The 20968-nt window shown below is 36.3% G+C and overlaps 1 protein-coding gene across 3 annotated transcripts in view; it reads right to left on the bottom strand.

The window, feature by feature from the left end:
- The window catches only part of ZNF385D (zinc finger protein 385D), a 222279-nt gene that overhangs the window by 155707 nt on the left and 45604 nt on the right, over nt 1-20968 (bottom strand). For 2 of the 3 annotated variants that reach the window (XM_072412413.1, XM_072412415.1), the window contains exon 2: nt 2879-3021. In XM_072412413.1, the coding sequence (XP_072268514.1) occupies nt 2879-3021 (143 nt within the window). Of the gene's footprint in view, nt 1-2878; nt 3044-20968 lie in introns of those variants that run through there. The other variant, XM_072412414.1, reaches the window with a different exon arrangement.

Raw genomic sequence — 20968 nt, 5'->3', positions numbered from 1 at the left:
ATCCCTACCTGAACCAATTATTAGTGGGTCAATGCCTGAAAAGCCCCTTGCATTGATACCCAAAGGGAAGAATGTTCTCCCTTAAAGTGTTGGCTGGGATACCACCCTTATAAACTACTACAACCAATTATTTTGGGGGGATTGCCTGAAAAGCCTCTTACTTTGCTGGCCAACAGATATAATGCTCTCCCTTACATTGTAGACCAGAACACCACCCTTTTAAATGACTAAAAAGATCATTAGTGTTATGAAGTTGGCTCAACCAAGTGGTGTTGACCCCAGAAGCATGCAGGTATGAACAAATAAGATATCAATCAGCAACTGTTGGAGGAACTCCTAGCAACCAGTAGAATAACCCTAGGGTTTCACATGACCCTGGTTGGGAATGGCTGCTCTAGACTAATCTTACAGCTAACAAAAAAGTAAAATCTGTAAGCACTTGGTTTCATGACATGAATTTGAATTGTACATTCTAAAATATGAAATAGTACTCAGTAGCAGATCATGAATTTTAGATTGTACACAAGATAGAACATTTTAGCCTTACATAACTGTAATTTTTCTTTTTTTCTCAGTAGCTTAAAAATGTATAATTTTACTGATAGCTAATTTTATATATCATTCTACTTTCGCTACTCTGACAAAGAGAATCACAAGTGATAATTACACAGAGATGATTATGAGATTGCAAGGTGTAGCAGATACAAATCAAAGAGTTCAATTCAGATGACGCATAATGTCACAACAAACTATCAATTGCCTGTATTTGTGTATTTTAGTACAATGAAAAATCAGTGTCATTGTCAAATGTAATTTATACAACCCTCTGATTACTAGGAAGGATTTCTATCAGCTGTTTTCTAGGATGCATGTGCAACAAATGAATGAATGATTTCATACTATTTTACTGATACTCTGTTTATCAAGCTATCAGTCCAGCTTCCTGATAATGGTCGGGTAGTAAGAATTCTGCCCGAGGGTTTGCAGAATGCACTTGGGCCAGATGCTCCATTGAAACAAAGACAGCTTTTCCTTTACAGTTGCAGGCTCCTTAGTAAATTAGCTCTAAAGTCACTGTGTTCTAAAGGCAAGAGTGATAATAAAATGTAATTTGTAACAGTGGTGACCTAGGTAGAGAAGTTTTACTTAGGGTTTTAAAGGTTATGTTCCTACAAGCACAAGTTAGGAAAAACCTGGCCTGCAATGCTCTGTGGTGTACTTCAAAAATTTGGTGTGGGTAAGGCTTGGGATTGGAAGTGGATAACACCAAGCCTCCATCTGTATACAATTTGTGTTCATTATTTATTTTCCCTTTTCGGACAACTCTGGCCATTTGTAGATAAATTCAGTTAGAGAAATGTAGGGGGAAGGGGATTCAGAGAAACTGTAGTCACTTAATTTTTCAGGAAACATAAAACAATCTATTTTGTCTAATTTTTATATATTTACACTTGAAAGGTAGCTCAGCATAAAAAGCAGATGGCATTCTTCCTTCACTAATACATATAATTGGTTTTACAAATCACATGACACAAGAAATAAATCTTGTAAAAAAGGCCATCATCATTTAGTTGTGTCTAGGGTAGCATGAGATGTGTATTCAACGCTCATAGTAATTGTTCAGCATGTTAAAAGTTACAAAAGTTAAACAGTAAAGCTACAAAGTTATTGTTAAAGCTTACATGTGCTTATTTGTGTTTTGGGCTTAACTGGTACACCATGCATTTTTAGGCAATGATAGGAATGATCATATTTTTGCAATATTAAGGCAGATATGGGGAGTCATATGTCATGATGAAAGTTGAAATTCGCCTGCTCGTACTTGAATAAGGGTTTACACTTTTCATGTAGGAGGTTATTGTACATTGCTATTAAAGCAGAACTAAATTTCCACTTTTAAAATTTTGGGATCAAGCAGGACATTATTGCAGAAAAGGGGACCGGCAATATCCCTTTTGCAATAAGCACTTTTACCTCCATGATTGGTTTTGGGAACTGTCAAAAATTGATAACTTTTCATTACTACTACCAGGTAGCTAGCTCCAGCCATTCCTGATATTTAATTCTATGTTCTATGTTTCATGTTATTATTTTGTTATTGCATTTTTATCTGTGGGAGGTTTTGTAAATTTTTATATAATATATATTATATAATATTATATATAAATATATAATATTACATTATATATTATTATTATATAATTATATAATATATTTATATATATATATATATATATATATATATATATATATATATATATATATATATATTAATATATTAAACCAAGTGAAACACAGACTTTTTCTAAAAAATAATTTATTGCCAAGTAAAGGGTTAACTAAAAGTAATTCCTACATCTAAGCTCAAACTCTTTTTTACGCCTGCAGTCTGCACATGTACAGAGCTGATCTGTTATGAGATAGGCATCTTCAGACACATGATATTGGATAGGAAGTAGAAAATCAATAATTTATTACACCAACATTTCAGCTTTAAGAGAACATTAATCATTATGGGTTGTGCATTTAGCTCAGTGTTATTACAGCTAGAGAGGGGTTTGTGACTAGAATGCTGACAGGTGTCAGTTATCTGTATTGCTTGAAATACCGTGGTATTTGAATTGTTCAGTTACTTTAAAGAAAATGCAAGAGCGAGTATACAGACTGGATAGATAAATCTAACTTTGTAAATTTTTTGTGCTTTAGCTGTGCCTTGTAAATAAATTACTGCAGTTTGTATTGTTTTGTAACATAAAAGGATGTGTTAACAGTGATATCCATGAAACATTTTAATTAGCAACAATTCCACAGTTCTTTGATGTTAAAAAAAAAGAGCATTAACTTATTTTTAGCAATTAGATAAAAATCATATACTTACAGCAGTCAGGTTTGGGAAGAGATTAATTGCAGCTGTATTTTCCAAGGAAAATGGAAGGATTTGTTTTAGATCCAGTGGAGGTTGCAAGGTTGGGAGTGGGGGGCGGAGCAGCGCGGAAAGAGCTGCGCTCTGGCACATACCACCTGCAAACAAAAAAAAAGGCATTGTTAATTTGGAAATCAGAATATGCTGATAATTATATGGCTGTGCTTTTTTAAATTAGTCATCTTTTAATAAAAGTCCAACCCAATGTTTAATTTAAAGCTGGACTCTAAGAACAACAAGAATTTAAATCCACCTAAGAAACATAAAATACTCTTGAAAACGCGGCTATTGCCTCTTAAAACTAGCAATAAGGTCATCACTGTACTGCACATAATCTGTCTAAATGTAGAGTTGTTGGAGGACCCAGTTGGTCAACCCACTATAGAACATAAGGGTAAGGATACAGGACGCATCACCCTGGCCAAGGACAGAGAGCAACAGGGACGGGTCTTTATTACAGGAGACTTCTGCATAGAAAAAAATCTTCCTGTTTTCTGCACAGTTCTTCAAACAATATGGACAGCAAGATTTAGGAAATATTTGTGTGTGTATTTTGACAATGTTTGCTATTACTGAAGTTTATATTTGAATTGTCTGTCTACATTCCAGGAACATCAAAATAAGAGGCATGCAGAGTCCTACGGTTTGTTTTCTTTGGAAAACAGGTATAGTACATGTAAAAAGGCCTGTCATCTGTCACCATGTAACAGAAAAGGACCTTTGCCTTCTGAGTGGATGCAGTGTTCTCTTTTCAGATGTCCAATACACCAACTGTACAGCTAGTTAGACTTAAACTCTACCTACAATGCCACACTATTGAAGGCTACATAAGCCTTGTTGATCGCAGGTCAAGTCCCAAAATGCAGTCTCCTACCAATCCCCCCTATTGGCATCTTTAATTTTTTTGCCAGCACATGGTCCTAAGCATCCCATGCTGCACTTACCAGTGCTAGAATTTCCATCTGCATCCTTTCCTCTATATGCTAGCAATGAACAGTAATTGGAAATCTTATCAAATTTTGATCTTATAAGATAAGAAGTGTCAGATAGTGATATGCTGTCTGTCATGTTGTTCTGTAAGTATAATTATTCATCTTTTACCTAATAAATGAGGGGATGCTTGGTGTACTGTGCTCTTTCCTTTATTGTATTCTAATATTAAGTAGGATTTGCAGGGATAGGAATTGACACATTATATTGGTCCAGATATTGCAATGTAATAAAATGTAACTTTTGTCTTTATTACTTCAAACAAACAGACTATCTGGGTGTCAAACTTTTTTTTTTAGGGGGGAATGGGCAGTTTGGACAAATTTATTGCACATGGTCCTCAAAACCTTCTATCAGAATCAGCAAAGTCCTTCAGATAATGCCTGAACCCAGTAGACCAGTTCTACCAACTTATTAACCTTAATGTTTGCCCTATGGTATAGAGTTCTCCTCTTATATCACCAAAAGACATTGGACTACTTCACTGAACAGAAAGAAAAACACAAGTTTTATTCTATTCATAAATAATCTTTTAGTTGTTACTATTGTAGAAATTGTGGTCTTATTGGTTATCATCTAAAAATTCTACGGCAGTTACCCCATTCTTCCAGTGTTTTTCATAACTTCTCAACATGTATTCTGATTTTAGGTGTTGAAACAGGCCTGGATACCAACAAAATCTTTACTTTTACTACTGTTCTCTCCCACTGCCCAGTCTACTGTTTTCTCCTTATAACCTCATACCTTCTTGCCTATTTTCTTGCTTGTCATACTGTTTAAATTTCACTGTTTTCCTTTTGCTTACATGTTGTCATTTTTTATAATTTACCTACCCCTTTTCCTCACTGAAAAACCTAAAACTGTATAGAAGGCTAAGAGGAAAAAATGAGAAAGAGAAATTGAAAATGAGAAATGATTTCCTTCCTCCTCCCCGGAGAACCATGCACAGAATTATTTTGTTGCTAAAGCAAATGGTGATCAAGTCAAAATTTGCATCACTTCGATTTTCTTTTGGTTAGTTCTGATTTATGCAATTGAATTGTTGTTCACTTTTTTTGTTTCATGTCTGTTGTATATCCAGTTTCTGAGTTGTAAAATTAACATATAACCTAAAATGCATGAAAAGTTTTAAGATTTTATTGTTTAAATTGCAGTAATTATTTATGGCACCTGGGAACTTGAGTAGTTATAATATCTGGAGAGGTTTCTCAAAACTATGAAGCTTTGTACTATCTGAATTTAAAATACTAAAATTTAGGAAACTCTTCCATTTTTCACTTCTCTGTGCACTATGAAGCCCAAATCCTACTTAAAATTTCCAGGAGGAACCAGCATGCACTTTACCTATACAGAGATATAAAACAACGATAAGCATAGTTGCAATATTATGCATTAGATATAATAACGAGTCCATTGGAATGCTGCCTGGATTTGCTCTCTAAGTACTCAGTTTGTGTCCTGTATCAAAATTTAGACCCTGCAAACATCAGCAATTTTTATGATAAAATATTTTAGTCTCACTGCAGGTGGAAGCAAATAATTCTACCAATATGCTTTCTAAAATAGAAAAATCTATTGATTGGAAGTTTTGCTTTAGCACTTAGGATTCATGAGTTACTGCGATACTAAGCAATCTTTTTTAAGATACAAAATGCATTTGCAGAGGATTTTATGCTATAGGAAATTAGTTTTTACTTAATGATAAAGAAAAAAAAACTTGAAACTTTAGCTGATTAAACAGATATCTTCTCGAACTATAAAAAAAAAAGACTAATCCAAAAGTGTTCTATATTTTATGGCTCCTCCATATACATGCCTGCGGGGTTGTTCAGTTTGCAGATTATCATACAACTCAGCCACATTTCCTGCAAATATTCTGTCAATTCCAAAAACAATAAATTGGCTATTGGCCCAAATAATAATTATAATTGTATATAAAGGATACTTATAAACAAAACTCATAGGTAATTTCTGATTGCTAGCATGAAATAGTGTTCAGTCTTCATAGATTAAGGCTCCAGCAGTAGGATCTTGCTATCAAATTTTATGATTACAGGTAGTGCCCAGGTTACATACGAGATAGCTTTGTTCATAAGTTGAATTTATATGTAAATTGGAACAGGTACAATATTTTAATAAATGTAATCAGGACAGATGTTTGTCTCAACATATTATCAGCCTGCATGGTGTCAGTTACTTAAAAAAAATCCTCACTGTGAGTTAATCACAAACAAAGCAAAAAGAAAACATCATGGAGCCTAGACATTCATTAACTTGATATGCAAAAAGAAACAACTGCAAAGTTTGTCTTGGTCATTAAAGAGTTATAACCAAAAGACTTCTTCTGCAAGTCATGCGAACCACCCCCTCCACCCCCATCAAGCCTCCTCCTGCACAAGAGGGAGCAGGGAAGCCCCGTTTGTATCTAGGGGTCGTCCTTATGTTGGATTTCCTTAACTTGGGGACTACCTGTATTACAAAGTTAAATGATGATGTCACAGACCGGTGAATTCTTCATAATGGTAATGAACCAATAGTTGGAGAGTCCACTTGTGAGCAAGAGACTCTGTCATTGTGGCAGTATGGAAAGGGAACCTGCTAAATTAACCTGCCAATGCCCACCCAAAATTTGAAGGATCAGAGTGGAGTTGGATTAAGTAAAGTAAATTATTGAAAACAAACTAATAATGATATACACATACTAGTTATACATTTAAATCACTACAGTTTCTGGGACAGAATATTACCTTCAATAGCCCAGAAAGAACATTAAGTAGTGAGACTTGAGAAGCACTTGTATGATCTCATACAGCTATTGTAAATATCATTGCAGTGAGAACAATCTCAAGTGTCTGTTTTCATTGACAACAAGTTTGTTGACAGTCCCCTAACGCAATATATTCGCCCATAATATAATAATTCATCAAAATGAACATCTTGTAGGGCGCAATGAAAATAAATCATGTTATGGCACATTTATTTTGTAAACATCAGTATTTTAGGGAACATTCATTTAAATAGCCATTAGCAATCATAATAACCAATTTCACAGTCTGCTATGCAGCGTATTTAAACAAAAAGCAATATAATATAGGCATTTTGTTCCCATTCTCTTTGGTACTACTTTGTACAAGTATTTTGTACATGCTGACTGAGAGATGGTAAAGTTCTTCAAATAAAGAACTTCAGTCTAGTTTCAAAAAAGGATATTTTAAATCAGGAGCAGCTGAAATCACTAAATGCAGACAATTAACATTTTATCTTCTGTGCTGGGAGTTAGAGAACACTTTATTTGTTATCCTGTATATGACCTTCTTATTGATCTTTGTTCTCTTCTTCCAGATCATTAAGCTGACTGATAACATATTATATATACTGAAGAACAAGGGACATTCCTTGACACGAGAAGTAGAAGTGGCCACACATGTGACCCAATATTCAATCTACCGCACATGTGAATGTAATTTAAATGTGGAAACATCATTAAGGTATATTTAAAAACACTGTACAATGAACAGAAAAACTAAATCTGCAAAATTGAAAAGCAAAAAGGAATCAATCAAATTTCAAATATTGATGTCATATTGAAAAAGAGCAATTTGATTGCTTTTCTACACTCAATGTAAAGCGACAAATAATTTTGGGGGAAATAGGCAAAGATTATCTTGGTATTTTCTTGCTATCTATGAACCATTGGAGTAGCTTCCTTTTTACTTGCTCACAATATAAAAATTAGGTTATTCTTTAGCCAGTTGTTAATACAACAAGTGGACCTATTGGAAGATTTACCCTCTTATCCTGGTGTGGGTCCAGGATGTTCTCAGAATGTTGAGTGTATCCTCAATTTTGCAGTCTCAAAGAATGATAGGATAGAGGTGTGGGATAAGGTGATGAAAAATAAATGATAATCAGCAAAAAGAGCAAGTTCATAATTACAGCCATGTACATTGCCTTCTTGTAAATTTGTGTTGTGATGTATGAACACTGCTAGATGTTCCATGACTTTGGCATATAGCAGCCTTTATGAACCTTTTTAACATGGAGGAATCCTTGAAATACTTTTCAGGTCTTCAGCGAACCCCTGCTATAATTACTATATCCACAGGTCACAGTTTATTAGTGTGGTGGACAGTAGGATAAATGACACTTATATTGTTGGCCAGTGGAATGTCACCCTTACAGATGGCCAAAAGATCATTGGTGTCAGTTACCATGACCTGAGAGGCAAAAATTGCTCTAGAATCACCTAGCAATCTCTGGAGGAACCCTAGGGATCCATGTTTAAGAAAAACTGGCATACAAAATAGGAGATGGGGCACAGCTACCTTTTACCATCTACAACCGAGTTATCAAGTCCCTATTAACCCAAATGGGTTAAGGTAAAGTGATGTATTTCCAATGAGCATATGACAACCTAATCCTACCTGGCGAAGAGCAGGAAGAAAAAAAAAGCAAGCTGACTCAATTAAAAACCTTCTCTGCATTTACTGAAAGAAAGCACATAAGAATTTGATAAGATTTAGCCTAGTTTGCTACTAAAATAGTTTTCAAGGTATTGTCTCTAGGCTTTCTTCTGGGAATGAAGCCAACTTGATCCCCAGTAAAAATGATCAATCAGGTCAACTATAAAAGGTGATTCCCTATAAAGGGTACAGCAACAAAAACCATGATCTTCACTTGCAAAAAGCCTGTTTAGTATTATGAATTAGACTAAATAATTGTAACAGTTTCCATGTATGTAATGTTATGTTAAATAAAATTTTGATAGAATAGAAGCGCCTAGTTGTATGCAGCTCACTTTGAACAGCCAGAATGCAAATCTCATACCTAGTGTAACTGAATAACCTGTAGATTATTAACAATAGTTTGTTGAAAGTGTAAAGATAGCAATGTGCTAACGAGTAGGCTTAGAAAGAGAAATGCACTGTAGTGATTCTCACTTTAGGAACTATTTTAGACGCCCACAGGAGATACAGGGTACTGTTACACAAAAGAGAGCTGCAGGCATAACACAACATTCTGCAACGGATATGTAAAAGTTTAGGCTGTTAACTGTGCCTGCTTTTTGTAATCAAGTATTTTATTACAAAGCAAAGGTTATGTTGTATAAATATAGTAGGCTTGCAGCAGTATAATAAAGCTGATCGCCTGGTACCTCCTAATCTTCCTACTCCACCACCTCTAGCTAATTGCTAGCATTACAATCTAAATGCCATTTGCCTATAAAAGCTCCTGGTTATGTGGCACTACAGTTCTGTGTGTTCCTTTGTTTTCTCTGTCTGCCTGTTTTCAGGATGCCATGTACTTTTTAGATTGTCCATATTACCACATTGCTTGGAATTTTCCTGATGGCTGTATTCTAACACAAAGCTCCAAGGATTCACATGGGGAATCTTAGTACAAAAAGACAAGCCAGCATAGGACTAGTATACTTGTTTTCTATGCCTAGAGTAAGGGAGAAATTGAACAAGATACCTAGGTGTTGGAAATTTTGCCATGAGATGGACTTTAAGGAAATTTTGGTCTCCTACACCCATAAATTGTGCTGGTAAGGTAAGCTAATTTTGCTTTACAAGGTAAAAGAATAAAATGTAAAGGACATGGGATGAGCTAAGCCCTTCCACTTCATTGCCAACTTCTATGAAATCTAGTGAACATTAGGCCGTTGCACTCAATTTAGTGATCCTTCCAAAAACAAACCAGATTACCATGTTATCTGATGTCTATGTTTACATAACATTAGGTTAGGAATACTTGACAATCGATAATTCCAATTACTTTTTTGTAACAACTTCTTTCAAGTTTTACAGATTTGCTCGACTGTGTAGATTCTGTGTATCAAAGTTGAGAGAAGAAACTGGGTTCATGGTCCGTGAATAAAGTTTACTAAAAATAGTTTATATAGACAATGGTGTAAATGAGCTATGTAAATTTCAGGATGAATAAACAGAAAAATTATTTTTTACCAGTAAAAAAGCTCTCATACAGGTAATTTCTCTGTGCATTCAGGTGCTGAAGATCAACTTTGAAAATACTTTTTTTACTGGGCAAATTTGCAGGTCAATACAAACCACGAATGTGTATGTGACAAATTTCTTGGTAAATACTGCTTCGGAAAAACTGCAACTTCCCAACAAATATTTGCTACACATTGTGCAAAATAATTGCCCTTTTTGTTTAAAAAAATATGCTGATAAAAGAAATGCAGCCCTGTAATTCTGAACATAAGCATTAAATAAAATGGGAAGAGTTCAAATAGAGTTTAGTATGTATTACTTTATCTCAGTGAGATTTGCTGGGAAGGATGCTGAGCATATTCGATTTAAATCTGAAGAAATGTCATGCCGTTCTCAGACACGTTTGCATTGACTAAGTCAGACTTTAATAAATAGGTGTTTGGTGAGATTTGGAAGCCTATTAAATCAGATTAGATGTTCCACTTTAGATTTTAAAAAAGTTTTTTTTTCCCAAATGGAAAAAAACATTAAAGGAAAGTACACTACTATTTGTCTTTAAATTTTAAGTGTTACGTGATATACCATAAAGTTGCAATTATGGTACTATTCCAACGTACTGGAAAGATGAGATGTCCATGGTCAAAATTCCTATTTAAAGAGTCAAAGCTACTTAGTATGTTGGAAGATATATTCACAACAAATTTTTAACCACAACAATGCATTAAATAGTAAGGAATGGTAGCCAAAAAATGCAAGCTACTTTCACATGACCAGGCAAAGAAGGTTTAACAGAGCAAGCAGACCCAATTCTCCAAAGCAAATGTAATGGGTAACAGTATTTTCTTTAGAAATTGTACATTTATTACTACACCTTTTTTTGTAGTAGGAAGTGAGTGAAAATCAATATGCAAGCTCTAGAAATAGAAGTAGGAATCTGCAATGACATTTATAATATAAGAAAAGCTGTGCATCAAATCTTTGTCATTTGCTTAGCAAAATGTAGTTAAAACTTTTAAAAAATTAAAAAAGACTTTTGTCGTAAAATTCCATTATTGTTATTATTATTATTATTATTAAACAGGATTTATATAGCGCCAACATATTACGCAGCGCTGTACAATAAATAGGGATTGCAAATGACAGACTAATACAGACAGTGATACAGGAGGAGAGGAGAGAACTACAAAGAGATGCAACGGAAGAGGAGCGGAGGGAAGGATGGATGAGTCTGGCTGCAGCATTCATGATAGATTGTAGAGGAGAGAGTCGGGTTAGTGGAATACCAGCGAGAAGAATGTTACAGTAGTCCAGATGGGAGATGATGAGAGCATGTACAAGGAGTTTGGTGGTCTCAGGGGACAGGTAGGGGCGGATTTTGGCGATGTTGCATAGGTGAAAGTGACAGGACCTGGAAATGTTCTGAATATGGGGGGTAAATTAGAGGGCCGAGTCAAAGGTGACACCAAGACAACGTGCCTGAGGGGAGGGCCGAATAACAGTGTTGTTAACAGTTAGATATATGTCGGGGGGGGATTTGGAATTTGAGGGGGAGATGATGATGAGTTCTGTTTTATCCAGGTTGAGTTTCAGGAATCTGTCAGACATCCATGAGGAGATGGCTGACAGGCAGCATGGGACCTTATCCAGGACTGAGGGGGAGAGGTCAGGGGTGGACAGATAGATTTGAGTGTCATCAGCATACAGATGGTACTGCAAGCCAAAGGAGGATATGAGACTACCCAGAGAGGAGGTGTACAGAGAAAAGAGAACCGGTCCAAGGACTGACCCTTGGAGAACACCAACAGGGAGGAGAGTGGGTGAGGAGGAGTTACCATTGAAAGAAACTTGAAAGGAGCGGTCAGACAGATAGAAAGCAAACCAAGAGAGAGCAGTGTCACAGATACCAATGGAGTGCATGATTTGTATTAGAAGGGGGTGATCAACAGTGTCAAAAGCAGAGGAAAGATCAAGGAGAAGGAGCAGGGAAAAGTTGCCTTGAGACTTAGCTCTGATGAGGTCATTGGTCACTTTAGTAAGGGCTGTTTCAGTGGAGTGGGCAGCTCTAAAACCAGACTAGAGGGGGTCAAGGAGAGAGTTGGTGCTCAGGTAATGGGTGAGTCTTTTGTAGACAAGGCGTTCAAGAAGTTTGGAGACATATGGGAGAAGGGAGATAGGACGGTAGTTGGAGGGTAGGGAGGGGTCCAGTGAGGGTTTCTTTAGGATAGGGAGAATTATGGCATGTTTAAAAGCTGAGGGGTATTTACCAGTAGAAAGGGAGAGGTTGAATAGTTCGGTTAGGGCAGGGGCCAGGGTGGAGGAATGGGCACGGAGTAGATCAGAAGGGATTGCGTCAAGTGGACATGTAGTAGACGGAGATGATGAGAGAAGAGTTAAGACTTCGTCCACAGTAACAGGGCTGAGGGAGGCCAGTGATGATTTACAGGTGGGAGGGGTGGTAATGGTTGGAGTGGCTCAGTGGGCAGAGACATCATGTCTGATTTTGTCTATTTTATCTCTAAAGTAGGTGGCAATGTCTTGGGCAGAGAAGGATGTTGTGGGGGGAGCAGGTGTGGGGTTTACGGGGGAGTCAATTGTAGAGAAGAGGTTGCGTGGCTTGAGAGGAAATGACTGCGGAGAAATAATTTTGTTTGGTGACAGTGAGCTCTGTGTTAAAGCTTTGAAGCTTGGCTTTGTAGTCCATGAAGTCAGCGCTAAGGCCAGATTTCCTCCATTTGCGCTCAGCTGCACAAACAGACTTTCGTAAAATTCCATTGCAACAAGAGTTTGTAGGTAAGATTCTTTCCACTATAATGAAGAAGTTCCATCATAGTACTGGACAGGCACTGCATTTGGGGAAAGATGCAAATTCTGATGAAGATATCCATACAGTGGTTTTATCTACAACACCTAACATCTTAGCTTCTGAATAAACATTTACAAATGCTGTTGGCGTTGGCTGTTGATCATGGTGAAAATGGTGGTGAAACTTGTTTTTAAGAGACACTGTCTCTATAACCATTAAGGACTCTTCCAGAACCCACTGACATACCCAAGTCATCCAGAAGCATGTGACCTTTTATTAATGCAGTGATCAGACCTAATAGCCAATCACTATGTCAATAATAGAAGAGAAGATGTAAAATTAAACTAAAAAAAAAACCTAACCCTTACTTTTGCAGATCCATCAATTTCTCTGGAGGTTTTCTTGATCGGGAGCCGCATTGTCCTGGAATCCAAAGAATTGTTCTGCCGGGTGCTGCCATCTTTGTCCTTTTTCCTCCTTCTCCCTTCGTCACCTGATCTCACACTGCGCAGGTGCGAGATCAGGTGACATAGCCTGTAGTAGATGGGGTGCTGATCTCACTGCACATGCATGAGATCGGCATTTTCTTTTTCCCAACTGACAAAAAGCTGCTTCTGCACATGCCTGAAATCGGGATGAACAGAAGGTATAGCCGTAAGCCCGCTGGGATGCATGACATATGTATTCCAGGCACTCCCATTCTGTCTTGATTGCAGAAGGGGAGGGGCTTTACACTTGTTTTAAATGAAAGGGTTTAACCCCCCTCCGCCCCCAAATAAAAAGAAGATCATTTTACCTTATATAAAAAGGTTGTTTAACTTTTTATATAAGGTAAAAAAATTTAGTTTAGGTCCACTTTAAGTATCAACAAAGACTAACAATTTTGGTGGCCATGACAAAGGTGTATGGAAAAGTAGTAAATCACTGTAGAGGTAACATGTGAGTTGGCACGGAGCTAATAATACATTTCCCATACACAGTCCTGAAATAAATGGAAGTTCTACAAGAAAAAAAACATTGCCAAATTTTTCTATATACAGATTTGATCACAAGATCAAACATTCAAACAAGTAGTAGTTAAAAGAAAAAACAAACAAAATATAAGGCTCCATTACAATTCTTTTCACACAGCTAGATACAAGCTAGTTTACCATCTTGAATATTATAAACTATTATTTATTTTAAATGTCCAGTTGTTAATTAAAAAGTCTGCTGTAAATGATGAATTACAATGAAATGATTCTTCATGGTTGATATAAAAGCATCAGCCGCCTCAATACATCTGATTTATTGCAAGGAGACCTTTTTCTTTGATAACATTTTCCATTTTGCTAGAGATTTAAAATGAAATTACTAACAGCCCAGCTATTAGACTCAAACTACAAATGTTACATGTTGACAACTTTAACCTTAATATTTTATCAGATAATCTAATTACACAGTTCTCTAGAGACACGTTCATGTGTTGTCAGATATACGCACAGGCCATTTCAGAAGCAGTTTTTTTAAAGCCTGTGATTTGATCATTTTGCAGGTAGCATCTAATCAAAATGTTATCAAGTTTTCTTTTTCAAGATGTAATATAAAATAACCCAACCTTTTCCTTAATACAAAAGATCACTACTAAACAAGAATGCATTTTGGCTACATACATTGTTGATGCATTTACAACAACACAAAAGCTTACTACTTTGAAGATAATTTTATTTGACGTCATTCTGGTGCACAAACATTTTTTACGGAACTATATATTTAGCTGAAGGTTAGATGTAATAATCTAGCAATGTCATGACTTTGTCAGTCATCCTACAAATGAAAAGCACATCTCAGTAATGGGAAGCTGCTTTTACTTAGGTATAGAAATGTTTTGAGTACAGCGGGAGGCCATTGGCAACATACTATGTTATTTTTACTTATAATGAAAGCTGAACAGGAAAGTGAACTATTTGTTCCCCAGGTGGGGTTTGCTGTAAAGGTATTGGCATATACATGGCACTGCACTGGACTCAGGAGTCAGTCTGGGTTGGGATTTAGCTTCCTTCAGATTAGTTTCCTTCCAATTCACCTATTACAGCAGCTACTTCAAACTGATCAGGTAGGTTTTATTCTAGCTAGAGAGGCAGGAGACAACACTATTAACACAATAAATATTATACATGCGGCTAAAAGAACAAGGTTAACGAATATTACTTTTATCTACTGATGCGGAAAAGGCTTCTGATATGGTGAACTGGGCCTGTTTGAAAGCTACGTTGGAATATATTGGATTCAGTCAATTTATGGTAACCAAGATTATGGCACCTTATTCATAACCCTCAGCTAAAGGTAACGCGAATAGTTCCCTTTCCGATTCTTTTGTAATCAAGAATGGTACAGGTCAGGGTTGTCTTTTCTCTCCTCTGATTTTTCTCCTAACTTTAGAACCACTTTTAAGGACTATAAGGGCCCACCTGGATATTATTGGCATATAGATCGCTAAGGGAGAACGTAAAATTGTTGGAACTTGAGCGATTTGGAGCACTTTCTAATTGTAAAATACATTTTCAAAAATCAAGAGTTTTGAATATATCATTGGCCATCATAAGTATATAACTTATGATGGCCAATTTTATATTCATAAGTTATAACTTATTTAATGTACAGGACTGCGTAATGTGTTGGCACTATAAAAATCCACTTTATTAATAATAATTGTTGAAATTTAAATTACTTGACGTTACTGCAACACATTAGGCAAGATCTCTCAGTAAATATCAGGAACCGTTTCTTGGTTTGGATGCTGTACTGTTTTGGAAAAAAAAATAGTTTCCTTCCAGTAGTGGACTTTCTACAGAGCAATCTCTTTCCAGTAGCAGGCTCCATCCATAGCAGTCTTTCTTTCTAGTAGCAGACTTCCTTCAGAAATGGTCAAGTGTCAAAGCTTTCCCAGGCACCAATCTCAGTACACTGAACACAACATCAGTGGTGGCATGGCCATGTTCACGTTCAGGTTTTATTATAAGCCAATCAGGGGTCAGAGAACAGGTCAGATTCGGTCAGGAGAGGACAGATTCCTTAGTCAGTATGTGAGCCTGTCACATACTGTGAAAGCACGGTGCCACCAAAGGACATATTAGGCATGCATGCACCTGTACAGAACACCAGGAGAAGGATGCAAGTGGTTGTAGAGTTTGAATGGGCCGATGCACCCATTGCTGTATAACAATGAGGGAGCAGCTGGGAACAGGTAAGTAAAATCTGAAAAAGGTCTCTCTTAAATGGCAGGTTTCCTCCAAGACAATCTCTCCTAGAGGTTAGGTTGCTTCTAGGAGCTTAGATAAAGGTTATGGTTGGGTGGTGTTTTTTTTTCTGTTGATTTCTGGCAATACTAACATGGAACAAAGCAATGGGATGGTACTTTATCAGGTTTGATCATTGTTTATTGAGACATTTTTTGTTAGGAGGGGTGATAAATATATGCTCAGATATCATATGTGGTATATATATATACTATGTGCCTGATTTATCAAAGCTCTTCAGGATAGGAGAAGATAGACTATCATAGGTAAACCTGAGTGATCCAGCAGACATGTAATAGATTTGGTCCATGACTGACAACATTTGCCAAATAATAGCAAATTAATTTTAAGAAATCTATTTTAGGTTTGCTCAATCACCTAGGTTTTCCCATGACAGACTATCTTCTCCAGTCCAAGAGCTTTAATAAATCAGGCTCTATGTGTACATATGTGGCTAGACTGCTTACATCACTCTGAAAGTAATAAAAGCTAACAACTCCCCTTGGACCTATTTTACTGGGGAAACGGCTGTTTTGCAGTACTATGCAACTTGTCATCTGATCAAATACATAGGTCAAATACCAACTCCCATGGTTCCAATTAGTCTGTTATTTTAAAGTTTAAAACTGCAGCATAATACTACATTCAGTGTGGGTGCTGCCATTTTAAATCTTTTTTTTTTTTTGCAACATTTAAACAAATAGTCGTGTCATCAGATTATGTCTTTACAGAATTTTCTGGTTCAGAATTGGAAATTTAAATAATTTAAAAGGCTTCAAAATTTTTATTTTCTACAGGTGATTTCTGGCAATAGTACTATACAAGTTAAATAAAAAAGCGATATCCACATTTTTCTAATGTGTTAAAAAAACATTATGTTTTGTCTTGTATGACAGATTTACATTAGCCATACCTGGATGCAAACTGTAAGCTCATCACTTTCCTCTTCAATGCACAGAAAAACAAAGTGAGGGTTTTGGAGAAAGAGAGCATGAAAATGAAGCAACTGATAGAGCATCTATTTCCAACCTCACATAAGAAATTTCTGCACATTCTAGAAAAAAACTATTGGCTTTAATTTATGTCTATTGTGTATGTCATCACCTATGAGTTATGCCCAGATTTAGCCAGATTCTAGAAATGAAATATAGAGCTCTACAAGAAAGAATAGATTTAAGGAAACATCAAGCTGCATTACATACTATATTTTAGAGAATCCCTAATTTTAGTGATCTTGTAGTAATAAAAAGATATTAATAAAAAGGCTGAAACATTTTTTTCTTGGAGAAATGTTGACCTCATAACCAAAACTTTAAGTATTTGGGCAGAAAATCTGTACAGTCATAATGAACACTGAAATGACATGACCAAATGCCTAGAGTGTATTTTCTGTAAAAGTACTGAAGGTGTCGGAATCTACATACCAGAATGTTAAGGATCTCATCCATTTTGCTACTTTTATGTCCACTGTATATGTTCATGTTTTCAATGTGATGTACTGATTCCCACAAAACTGGTAACTGTTAGGTTAAAGCTGAACTTCAGGCTAAACAAGTCTTGTCTAAATACCAGGACCACATGTATTTTTACCTAAATGCTGATGACTTGGTCGTGTCTAAAGCTGCATACACACGTGCAATTATTGTCGTTTGAAAGGATCTTTCACGCTCCTGTCCAACAACTAAGGACTGCACGATGCAAGAATGAGTGCTATACATACAGCACTGTTCTGCTCTATGGAGAGGGGAGAGGGAGAGCAAGGGAACGGCACCATGCTGCGCACTCTTCCCCTTCCCTTGCATTAGGATTGTTCATCGTCCATCGTCTGTGGATCCGCCAGTATACACGCCAGATTCTCGTCTGATATCAGCCTTGAGCTGATTATCGGGTGAGAACCATTGGACGTGTATACGTAGCTTTATTCTGTATCTGACTTGCTGGAATTCTGAATGCACATAGTGTGCAGTAAAAATCAAAGTAAGCAATTTCAATACAGGTGGAGAGCCTGTACAATCATACAAAATAAAAGATTTCAGAATTAGAATGTATTAATATTCAATTAGTAGTATTATTAGCAGTATCAATAACAGTATTGTTTGTGGATAAAAAGAAGTGTTTTAACCTCACTGGGTCTTGATTATAAGATATAACTGTGACAACGCACATTTTTTTTATCAATGCCTGTGAATTCTGACACAGATTGAAGCCATATTGCTTTGATCACTAGGCATTATCTACTACAGCTTATGGAATCACAGAAAAATCCATGGTCAAAATATGCAATCAGGTTTACAATACCCTGTAGTGTGCACTATTCGTACAGTACTGTGTTCCACAGTTGAAACTGTGTTCATGGAGGGGAATCATGAAGACAGATCAGGTCATCTTCACTCTGTAAGGCATAGAAAACCGAATTGGCTTTACTAAGGGCAGATCAAGCCAGACCAATCCTATTATTTTATCCCAAATGTTTTGGACCATGGTGGTGCCATAGACATAGGCGAAATTGATTTTAGCAAAACATCTGATGTACCACAAAGTTCTGTACTAGAGACTGTTTTTTTTTAATCTCTTTGTAAGAGTTATACCTAAAGGTTTATTTGTCTGTTGACAAAATGGTGTGTGAAAGGATTGTTAATCCTGAAGGTGTAGTCAAAGCAGTGAAAACTGCGGTGTACATTTCTAAGGACAAAATAATGTATATGGGGAAATAATTCCACTGAAAGAGTGTAATGGAACAGTGCTAGCCGGAAGTACAAAGAAGTAAGGGGTAGGGGTGCTTAATGTAGATGATTTTAACACGAGCAAACAGTATGTCCTAGCAGTGGATAAAGCTAATATAATTCTGGAATCTGTTACAGGAGATCCTAATTTCCCTATTTGAATCTTTTTTTAGACCTCCTTAAAAATACCAGACCAGACCTCAATTTACAAATAGATATTGATAAGACAGAATGGGCCTGGTTTATTAAAGTTCCAAGGCTCTTCCCAACACACTTTGAGATCATTACAAAGAACAAGAGGGCACTCTTTGGAGTCCGGAGGAAAAAAAGTTTAAGCTCCAGATAAGGAAGGGATTCTTCGCTGTAAGGTCTGTGAAAATGTGGAATCGGCTCCCTCAGGAAGTGGTTTCAGCAACTACTATAAATTCTGAATGCTTTTCTAGAAGCACAGAATATAACTGGGTATTAAAGCTTTAAAGTAAAAATAACAGTGACTGTTGATTCAGGGAATATCCGATTGCCTCATGGAATCAGGAATTTTGTTTCCCCCTATTGAAGCAAATTGTACCAGGGTTTTTTTTTGCCTTCCTCTGGACCAACTATGTCTTATTGGGTTTTATATCTGGGACATGTTTATTTCCCTAGTGGTTGAACTTGATGGACTTCTGTCCTTTTTCAACCTAACCTAATATGTAACCCTAGTGAGACGGTCAACAGTAAGTAAATTTAAACATGGATGGGGCAAACATAGTTACAAAATCCAATCCAAGTCAAAAAAAGTTCACAAACAACCCCAAATACATAAATATCTAAAAAAAAATCAAAAAGGGGCTCAATGGACCATTTGTTTTTTTTTCTGTCATCGTCCTTTCTTGTTTCTAAAATCTTAATAAGGGGACTAAAGTATCTGATCTTAAAGCGATATGGAAAGTATAGTAAATTTCATCACCTCAAAGGAGGGATACCTTAACAAGGAAAGGCATTCCTTTGTATTGGGGAAAGATACAGAAAAAAAAAAAAAGACACAAACTTTAGAACTTGTAAAGGTTTTCATGAAACAAAAAACAGAAGCTATGGTTCACAGGCTATGGAGTTTTCCTATCAAAAATATTTTCTATTTATGTGTATAAAGTTTATAGTAAATGTTCCAAAACCTTGATTATTTCCAAACAAAAGACCAGAACACCGCGTCTAAAGACCAGACCAGAAGCCTTCTTTATCAAACACACTGGTAGCCTCAATTCAGTGATCTCACATAGTAGGAAATAGAACACACAAATATATCACAGTGTGGTGATGGAAGAAAAACACATCACTTATAGGTAATTACACATGGTTTCTTCAATAATCTCACAAAGTCATATGCAAATGGATTGCTCAGGGTTAATATCACTATTACCCTATAAATTGGCTACGGTCAATGAGTATGTTAATGGTGTTATTAATGAAGTTAATGTACTTTTAAATGTTTCAGAACAGCACATATAAATCTTATACATCCTGTCTATTAACAAATACATTACATAAGGTAAATAACATAAAAAAGCTTCCCCCCAAGGCAAATAGAAGAACCTGGTAATTATTTCCAATACATGTTTTGTCTTAACCAATTAGAGTTTGTATGCTGAGTAATTATGGGTTACAAATAAAATAGTCTAAAGTATAGAAGGGTCACTGCCTCCTGTAGCCTACTTTTTAACAGTTGAAAGGAACCATTTTTTGCTGTTTTTTTGATATCCAATAATAAACTAATAATGGAGCAAAGCACCACAATCTTCAATAGGGAAAACTGTCATATGGGCAACCCTGGAATAAGAATTTGCTGGAAAAGTGGTGTGGTGTTAGTTACTTTACTCAAAATTGGGAGAGGACTCGGAAGCTTTTGCTGGGGATGGGTCGGCACAACCAATTAGCCAATTTATAATATGGACTGATTTTTCTGGGCAAGTGTATAAAAAAAAATGTGCCAGGGAGTATTTTTAATAAACCTTACATGGTTTATTGTGACAACCATTTTTACATTTTCCAGCATCAGCTTCCCTTGCATCTCCCAGCATTATGTAAAAAGAAATCCTAAAGCTGCAAACAATGTTGGTGCTTCAGGTAAGTAGCTGTATAAGGCTCAGCATGCGTCACCCACTGCCAGTCCTGCCCTGACCAATGTCTAAATAGTGAAAAAAATCAGGTCAGGCCCACCAGCCCTAGCTATCTTATTAGTATCCATCCAGTGGATAATTGCCCCCCAGTCCAGACTTTAATTCTTAATGACTCAAGACAGAGTAACTTTCATTTAA

Source organism: Pyxicephalus adspersus, chromosome 5 (assembly GCF_032062135.1).
Source record: "Pyxicephalus adspersus chromosome 5, UCB_Pads_2.0, whole genome shotgun sequence".
Lineage (NCBI taxonomy): Eukaryota > Metazoa > Chordata > Amphibia > Anura > Pyxicephalidae > Pyxicephalus > Pyxicephalus adspersus.
Note: the sequence above shows the minus strand (reverse complement) of the source record. Positions and strands in the feature narration are given on the sequence as shown.